Here is a 9,667-nt window from a genome sequence, read left to right as displayed (position 1 = left end):
GCAGCTGTCATTGCCCCCAGCCCCCTGCTTTGTGGCACTGAGCAGCCTTGATATGTGGGTGCCCTGCCCATGCCATTCCCCTCCCGCCCCACCCACAACTCCCTGGGCCCTGCCAGTGCCCCTCACTACCCACAGCCCCCCATGGCCCCAAAGCTGCCAGAGGGGGCCCCCAGCTGCCAGGGCTATGGGGCCAGGTACCCAGGTCTGCAGCCCCCTCCCCCATGGGCAGCACAGCCAGAGTGGACCTGGTGAACAGGCAGGTGAGAACATATCAGGCGAGGACTGCTTGCTGTAGGCTAGCAGAGCTCCTATAGAGATGAATTACCTATATGTTAAAAATTCCTAGTTTCTTGCATTTGAGTTTTGTTATGATCAGTGGCCTGAGTTTTCTGTTCACCATGGAAAAAATGTGGTAAAACCCAGATTTTCCCCTTAAGAGAAATGGTGGGGTTCCCCTTACAGGCTGGCAAAGTTCCAGCCTGCAAGTGGCCATGGGGAGCAAGAGGGCAGTTAGGCAGGGGCACCATGTGCATGTGTGCATATATACATGGGTGCCACGGCCCTCATATGGGTCCTGAGGCCGTGCATTCCAGCCCCAGGCCCCAAGGCCAATGCACCACCCCAGCTCAACAGCAGCCCCAGCCCAACTCCCTTTTCCCTGCATTATAAGGGCCTCAATTTCACCGCCCCATCCCAATTTATCTGGAGGAGCTGCTCTCCAGGCTGCTTGGAGCCCATGTGTATGTGTACACACTCACCAGCACATGGCACCCCCCTACCTGACCGCCCTCCTCCCGCTCCCTCCAGCCCCTTGCAGGCTGAAACTGTCAGCCTGCATGGGGAAACCCACCATTTCCCATGTTTTTAGCCTTTAAAGGGGAAAAAAAAAATCTGGGTTTTACCAGATTTTCCCACGATTATAACAAAGCTCAAATGCAAGGAACTAGGAATTGTACCATATAGGTTCTTCAGCTGTATAGATTAACTAAGCAGGAATCTTTCTTCTCTTGCCTACAGGTAGACTTTTAAGAGATCTGATTAGCCTGAAGTTGGATGCGACTACCAGCTCAGAATCCATTATGATAGCAGAACCACTACAGGGGGATACACCACCCATATGTAACTCCAGACTGCCCATGAACTACCAAAAGGAAAAAAAAGGAGACAGAACTTACCCGTTTCTCTCTCTTTTTCAGCCTAATGGTCTTCACCAGTGTAGAATCCCAATCCTATAGGAATGGCAAAGCATCAAGTTAGCATACTGGTAATGTCTTTCATTAAATATATTTTAGTGAACAGTAGTCTAGACACATTCTGGTCTGTTTAATACCATCTGTTATAAATTCAGTGCATCTTCTGGCTCCACTCCTAACCTGCTGAAGGCTAGAACCAGGAAATTAAGTATCATATACTACTCCATGCCTACATTTGTTTAGATGTTGATAGCATAGATAAGGGGCAATTACTGACAAGTCCAGGCTCCAAAATCCTTCAATCTTTTCATCGACTGCTCCCTTTCATAAAAGTTCCATCCAGAATGACTATGCACGAAACAATTCATATTGTATCAAATAAAGGTAGCGTCGATCTCATTCTATACCACAATCTTGCCACACCATAAAACTGCACATTGATGCAAACTTAAGAGTATTTACATATCAGTAGAATCACCATTCAAATACACTATTTAAGTTTTGCTTAGCAAGTTTTTAGGATGTGTGGCAGGGCAAGTACTCCACTGTCTGAAGCATCAGAGTACAGGCTCCCCCTCATGCAGGTGACTGATTTTCAAATAGGTACCCTGGCTACCAGTGACAGTTTCTGGAGTGATCTTAAAGAAATTCATGTTTCCATATGCAGAACCATTGCATTAACTGCACAACATTTACAGAACTAGCTCACCTCAAAAAGACAAGTTTCCTCTATGCTCAGATTTACACTGCCAATGAACCAGACAGGTACAAATGTTGTATCTGGACTGGGTAATGTCAACCTGTCCTTTGCAGGCAGTCATGCTGTAACAGTATAGCCACAGTCTACCACCATGACTGCTTTTCTTTCAATGCCTGGGACAATTTGTGTCCTTGGCCTGCCATCATGCACAGTATGCTTACACACAGGATACCATAGTAATTTCTAACAGTTTACTGGATATATGCATATAGCACAGTGCTTTTATGGGCAACATTTGAAGACACTGCACTGCTGAAGTGGCTCTAGGCAGAGGGAAAGTAAATAATCGTCAAAGTGACATTACCAATGATTCATCAGTCTTGTCAAAGCTGATGTCGGATAGATTTGAGCCAGATTCATCAATTGTTGAAAGTCTAAAAAAAATAAAATACAATAGATAAATCCATTAGTTTTGAGGTTTTACCTACATTTCACTTTGTGAGTCCAGGGCAAGCTTACTGACCTGGAGCCCAAAGCCAGGACATAAAACAACTGAAATTAAGCCTGGTAATATTTTGTGGCATTTCCTCAGAATTCGAGAGCTCATACTCTCCTCCTCCCTCCCCCTTTCTCTAAACAATTTCTACTTCTTCCAGCTACTATCAACCTCTGCCCAAAATACAAATTATAGAGCACAAACAAGAAAAGCAGCTCTTCACCTACACTTCCCACTCAACTTTTTGTATTGTAGTGTTAGATTTAAAACACCCAGCTAAGACTATTTAAATACCAAACAAGACAGGACAAGAAGTTATAGATCAATGAAATGAGATGTTCATCTAATTTACTATTCACCAATACAGTTACTCTGATACTTCTGCAGAAGCTGCAAGAAGGCTCAGCGAACAGTTCTGGAATATCCTGTCCCACAGAGGAACACTCTTTGTAAGCACCCTCAGTTTAAGGTTGGTTTATGACCCATGAAGATTTACAGCCATCCCAGAAAATACTAGCATAACTATGCATAACCTGTTTATGGCCACAACAATTAAAGGGGAATATATAATTTGCATATCATTTACTATTTTGAACATATCAGATCACCTCTCAAATAGTTGGAAGCACTTCAAAAACACAAGTCTTTCCAGATTTATCATTTGCTTATTTGACAGGTTATCCAGAACACAGCAGAAGTTTCATTAGTCTTCCACGTAGAATCCTAGATCCGAGTGCAATACCAAAGATCTTTGGAGTGGATTTGGTGCCAAGCAGCATTTCTGAACTGCTGTTTTACCACCTTTAGGTACAGCATTGATGTGTGGGCTTGGTTACAAACATGTAGTTTAATACTGCTACATCACAAGAAAAATCTTTTACAAGTGGTAGGATTATAGGTGGATTGGAAGCAGTGGAAAGAACATGCATAGGAAGAGTGCTCACAAAACAGCTTTGTTGCATGCTTTGAAAGCACTCTTCCCATGGATGCTCTCTCCACTGCTTCCAATCCACCTATAATCCTACCACTTGTAAAACATTAGGATTCAATTTTCAAACTTAAAAAAAAAACATTAGATTAGTTTGAGGAAGAGGTCATCTGAAATTCTGGGATACAGTATCAGGGGAAGTAAAAAAGCAAGTAATAGAATTCTTTTTTTTCTTTCCCATACACCTAACCTGCTCTAAACCTCATGTAGAAGTCCTTACAGCTTTTACATTACTCGGTTGTCTTGCTTAGTCAAGCTGCTGCCTTGCCTACCTTCTAGTCCCAGAACCCCTACTGGGGGCTTGAGGTCTGTTAAGGAAAGCAAGGGCAGACTTCTGTTCTTCGCTTAGTTGAATGCTGCCTGATGCATCACACATGAGCAGTTCTCGAATCAGTTGGATCTGACGCTCCTGTAAGGCAGAAATTATCAGAAGTAGCCTGGGGATGGAGCTTCGCTTCAGATTTATGGCAAGTGAGATAAGACGTTGAATACATCATTACACAGATCGACTCCGAGAAGCTTGCTACACGTACAGCATATTAATGCTGATAAAGTACAATTCACGTCCCACCCTACACTGCCTTCAACCTTCAAGAGGTAACAAATCCAATTTAATTGCAGCTACAAAGTTCACTTGGATCCAGCCAGCACCTAGAGTGAAAGACTATGTGATACTCCAGAATAGATTTCTTGGAACAAACGATTCATTTATTGATGCCATATGTACTAGTTCACGTCTCCCATAAATCAAGAAGTCCTCTACAAAATTCAACCCCACACCTGCAGTTAGAAAACACGACTGTTGCTAAACTTCAGAGATGAAGAGGAACTGCGACAAAAGGCCTCACAGCAAACCATTTGTTGAGGTTTGCCTCAGGAGGCTCCAATATTGCAAAGTCACGCTTTTGTGGCGTCCTCTACCAATTCACATATTTCTCTCCATTTGCTCAACACCCCACCACACGTCACTGGGGAATGAATATACATTAGGTATACAAGTCATTTATTAGATACTTACTTGAATGGACTTCTATATAGGTTGAAGACATTCATTAGGTCAGGCTTGTCCAACTGGCAGCCCATGAGTTAAATGGCAGCCTGCAGGGCTTCTCAGCATGACAGCCAGAACTGCTTAGTTGGGCACAGCTCCAGGACTTTGGAGGTGAACATCACTGCCACTCAATCCCAAACCCCAAGTCTGAGGCTTCTGGTTGCCATTAGTGATTAAAATCAGCACCAGAAGAAAAAGTTTGGGGGAGAAGGGGAAAAGTCCCAGTAGCATACTGTACACTCAGGGGCTATGTCCATGCAGTAGTTCCAAATAGCCGTCAGAGGTGAATCATCCAGCTCCTGAGAAGCCCTGCAGCATAGATCTATCCCATGGGGCCAAATGACTTCGACACCCCGATTTAAAAGAATCGGGACAGGTAACATGATACTTGCCAGCTTTTCACAGTCTGCTTCAGCTCGCTGTCTTCGTTTGATCTCCACATCCACCTGATTGCGAGCATGTTTCAACTTGACATCCAGCGCGCTGCACTCTGTTTCTGTTTTCATAAGAAGGTCCCTGTACCTGGCCAGGTCATGCTCTGCCTTCTGCCACTTTTTTCGGAAGTCTTCAAAGTTCTTTGCCAATTGAATAAACTCTGAGGAGAGGACAGACACTCCAAGTCTTAACCAGCAGCCAGTTTCAGAAACACACAAAAGCTCATGGCAGAAAATTAACTTCCCTGGGAACTCTATGACTGATCTCAGAGCGGCCACCATTACATGAAAATGAGGGGAAAAAAAAGGCAAAGAAAAAATCCAACACAAACAAACTGACACCACCACCACCTTTTAAAGAATAACTTGAACATGAAGTGGCAGAACAAGAGAGCATCCACAGACTGAATTGCATCAACCACGGTCTCAACAGGGGGTACGGGCACATGTAACACAGCCCATTTTAAACATGGTCTAAGCCTGAAACAGACAGATGCTCAAGCCCATAAAACCATGTAAAGCTGCCTGAAAAGGTTCAAAAGTGTATTGGAAAAAACAAACAAACCAGAACGAGTACTTTAACTGGGTCAGCATTACATGGGGACAACAAGCACTCCATTACACAGGTCTGGTCAGTGCTCCAGGCATCCCGCACTGTACTGCTTCTCACCTGTGCACCTCCCATTGCTGCAAGTGGCTGCTTTGATAGTCTTACCTCTATGGCCCCCCATTTTCCTTTTGTTGGCATATTTTTAATCAATGTCCCTTGTATTCTTGTTCAGTAAAACCTCTAACTGCCACCTGTCCTCACTCCCTACTCAATTGCAGCTTTTCATCATGCCCCCGCAAGCCCTGGGAACACAAAAATATGGGTTCAGGTTAGGGATGCACCGATATCAGTTGGCTATCAGATCAGCACCAATAAAGAGAGATACGACCTTATCAGCTATTGGCTTTTTTTGGTTGCAGCCAATAATTGCGGCCATGTGCCCAAAGTACCCCTGCGAGCATAGTCCAGTCCTCGCACCCTGCTGCCAGCCTGAGCCCACCCCAGCAAGCAGTGGAAAGGGGAGAGGGCACCAGGGAGCAATCACAGGCACACTCAGCAACAAAGGGACTATTACCAGCTCCTGCTGCTGCCACAGAAATGCCAGGTGGACAGCAGGAGCCTGAGCACCAGGGAGATGTTGGGTTGGATGCAGGTAGGGGTAAAGGGCTTTCCCTTCTGCTGGGCACCAGGCACCTTTGCAAAAGCAGCTTCTCCCCAGCAACCATGGGAGCTCAGCTGTGTGGGACCCACCAGTGGTGAGGCAGTAACATGTTCTGGGGCTCCAAATACAACCAGTGCCACTGTCTGCGCAAGAGTCCACCCCACTCCTGCAGGACACCACAGGGAGCAGGGCTGTGGGTAGGAGCCATGGGCAAGGGAGCAACATGCATGGGAATAGGGTGGTCACTGCTTTCCTCAACAAGGGCCAGAGCAAGCAGGATATGTGCATGTGTGAGATAAATGCATAGCAGACAAATACAAGGTTTATGTCAGTAGTTTAAAATGCCTTGCACTATTACTAAATATTAGTTATCGGATTGACATCAGCTGGTACGGTTGGTTAATCATCAGCTATCAGTATCAGCCAAGAAAATCTTTATCGGTGCACCCCTAGTCCAGGTATTCCCCCCAGCACACTGCAGGTTTCAGTCAAGTACAGGCTACTAAAATTTCACTGAATTCATGTTTTGGGTAAAAGGGAAAGTAGAAAAGTGAAAACACCCCCAACCACATTCCCTGGGACTCCCAAAGCGTAGATACAAGCACACATGTGAGCACACCCACCCAACCTGCAACAGGGCATTCTGGGCTGGGTGGTCACTCCTACCACCTGATGTCAGACCCACAGCACTTCAATGCCTAAAAAGGTAACCGTTCTACCTCCAGGGCCAAGGCACTGTGTCTGTGGACCTCTGACCTGTACCAATTGTGAACCAGCTCCCAATCAGTGACAGCTGGGAATGGTTCAATTGTGGATTATCATCTCCTTACCTAGGCTGGCTGTTAACTCTGGCACCCCTCCAGGTGTTATCTACATTGCTCATGTCAACTGATTTAATCAACCCACTTCTTACCTCTCCTCCCAACATTGCCCTCCCGTGTCTCTTTCTTAATACATTCTTCTCTCTGCCATTCCAGTCACAGCATCTGAGAAAGTAGACTGTTGCCTATGAAAGCTCATGCTGACTCTATCCTAGCATCCACCAAACTAACATGGCTAACAAACACTAGTGAACAATGCAAGAAAAGAAAATAAAGCATCCCTTTATTCATTAATGAAAAGGCTTCTTCCTGCTTTCTTTAAGTAAAGGTAACAAACCAACATTCTGGCAAACCCAGGAGAGGAGGACAAGAGTCTGCAGAGAGGCTTTGATTCCAACTATTCACTCAAGCAGTTATATCATTTTTCAAACAGACTTTACTATCACATGCCTCATGCCCAAGCTGCCTCAAGCCCTGGGCTGGACCCAGCCCACAAGGAGACCCACAGGTCAGATCCAGGGCATGAGGCAAGTTTTCTAGCCACGTTAAGGCAACTCCAAATAAAAAAGCTGGCCTTTCTAACAAGTTAACGTATATCAGCACAAACCCACTGCTATGAAACCAACATGAAAAAGATAAAAAGTTAAGGTTGCAGATTAATGCACCAGAAAGACATTCCACAATAAATTCAGAAGTGCTGCAATATGCTCCTGCAGATGTAGTGTTATGGATGCCTGGCCTTACAACTCCATTCAGCTGTATAAGTATACAACTATTGATTCAAAAGTAAAAAGCCAATTTGCTTTAGCTGTTTAACACCTCCCTAAAGGGAATAAGCCCATGTCATCCTGCAAAGTTACAACCAGAGCAAATTTCACAAATCTGTTTCTTAGCCAAAGCTTTCCCCCGCCACAACCCTTAGCCCCCAGTGTCAAAGTACTGACTCTCCCCAGCACCCTCGGGATCTGCAAAAACAAGTGGCAAGCATTACTTCTCAAAGTCAACAGTTAAAAGCTGGGGTGACCAAGATGCAGCCCACAAAAAACCCATATCACCTTTTACTTACAAACTCTGTAAACACCAAGTTTTAAAAATAGTCATGATGCATCCTTTTCAAGACCTCAACTTGTCTCTTCAGGCTCCCATGGAGCAAAACTGATCCCAAATCCAGGGTGCCAAACAGAAATGAGCTGCCTGCACTAGGCACTTTAAGGAAAATTTTACTGGTCCAAGCCAAATCAGCCAAATTTTCCATTTCTAAAAATTCATGGTTGCATCAAATTCATTAGTAACAATGAATGGATGCCAATGCCATGTTAGGCAAGCTGGGCAGTTTCAAAGTTGCAATTAAGATTTTTCAGGGGACTCTCCCTAGGAAGTGTGAGAGAAAGTATGTACATGTTTTATTGATTTGTAAACACCCTCACATAATAACCCAAACCAAATTCCAATTATGAATAAATCTAATTGGCTGTGCAGGTCAAATCAAAACCAAAGTACGACACATCACGCAGACTTTCTTGGGTGTGTTAAAATCAGCGTCAAGTGTTCTCAGTGCCTTCCTTTCATTAATTGTTTTTCTTAGATTTAAACAAACCAGGTCAGGGAAGTACCTGCTATTTATTGTCTTGGCATTTTTACAAGTATCCCAATAAAAACAACTTCTTCCCACCTAAAGCTTTCAATAACATTTAAGCCACATGAAGCCTGCTGTATTTATTTTTTTCCCCCCTAAGAAAATATTTCTGTTCAAATACTCGTGGCTATTGGAACATAAAATTAAGATGCGGGGGTACTTTTTTTAGTTTTGTTTACTAAATAAAAGTCAAATAAACGTGCTAAATTGGATCACGCTTTCTTTAAGGCACTAGACAACTTCCTAATTCCACATTTTTGGGAAAAAACCCACAGGTCAGTCCACAACCATCCAGGCCCGGACTACAGCAGACGTCCGCCACCCCCGCCCGGGCCTTCACACGTTTCCACCTCCTGGCCAAGCCAGGAGACTTCTACATACATTTACATATTGATTTATTTTTTAATTTTTATTTCCTTTCTGTGTGTGCAAGTCTCGTGGGTCCCACGACAGAGATCACCTCCACCACGACCCCACCCCCGCCAGGACTTACGCAGCTCGTTGCCCTCGCTGAGAAGGTCGGCCTGGCGCAGGAGCTGCTCCAGCAGATTGCGCAGGTTCATCACGGCAGTCTCCATGCTCCCGCAGGCCGCACCACGGACGGGCACGACCCCAGCTCCTCACGGCTGCATCCGCAACGTCCGTCCGAGCACCCGCGCGGCGTCCCGCCCCCCGGTTTGAATCCCCGCCGCGCACCAATCACAGCGCCGCTCCCGGCGTGCCCTGCCCCTCATTGCTTACTGCTACGAACGTAGCGGCGTCAAAACAGACGCCACGTCTAGTCCGGGCGTGGGTGGATCTCGCTTATCATTATACGGAAACGGCTGAAGTCACGCCGGGCGCCATTTTTGCTAATGGCCCCTCAGTTCCGAGCCGTCTCCAGACACGCAGTGGAGGAGCCGACCCGCACCCTGCAGCGCAGATACTTCGCTATGTCCGGCGCCGTTTAAAACAAAACCGAGATCAGCCGGATTTCATTCACTTGCATCACGCAGAGACTCTTCAGTTATCTAGGCCTTCCCCTTTTCCCAGCATTTCCAAGTGAGGGAGCCAAAATGGAGGTTTAGTTCAGGTATCCACGCTGGGGTTTTTTTTGCCGGGGCAGGAGGCAAGGTGGGCGGCCGGCGGGCGGAGGCG

General features: G+C 45.6%; 1 protein-coding gene across 1 annotated transcript in view; it reads right to left on the bottom strand.

Moving 5' to 3' along the window:
• Positions 1-9,149, bottom strand: part of RACGAP1 (Rac GTPase activating protein 1) — a 24,656-nt gene extending 15,507 nt beyond the window's left edge. Inside the window, exons 1-5 of the mRNA XM_019511255.1 lie at positions 9,024-9,149; positions 4,821-5,023; positions 3,650-3,786; positions 2,258-2,327; positions 1,176-1,229 (exon numbers count right to left, since the gene is read on the bottom strand). Of these exons, the coding sequence (XP_019366800.1) occupies positions 1,176-1,229; positions 2,258-2,327; positions 3,650-3,786; positions 4,821-5,023; positions 9,024-9,108 (549 nt within the window). The 5' untranslated portion in view covers positions 9,109-9,149. The remainder of the gene's footprint in view (positions 1-1,175; positions 1,230-2,257; positions 2,328-3,649; positions 3,787-4,820; positions 5,024-9,023) is intronic.
• Between the last annotated feature and the right edge of the window lie 518 nt (positions 9,150-9,667).

The sequence above is a fragment of the Gavialis gangeticus genome, unplaced genomic scaffold (genome assembly GCF_001723915.1).
Source record: "Gavialis gangeticus isolate Ggan-Ray unplaced genomic scaffold, GavGan_comp1, whole genome shotgun sequence".
NCBI lineage: Eukaryota > Metazoa > Chordata > Crocodylia > Gavialidae > Gavialis > Gavialis gangeticus.
This window is presented reverse-complemented; position numbering and strand designations above follow the sequence as displayed.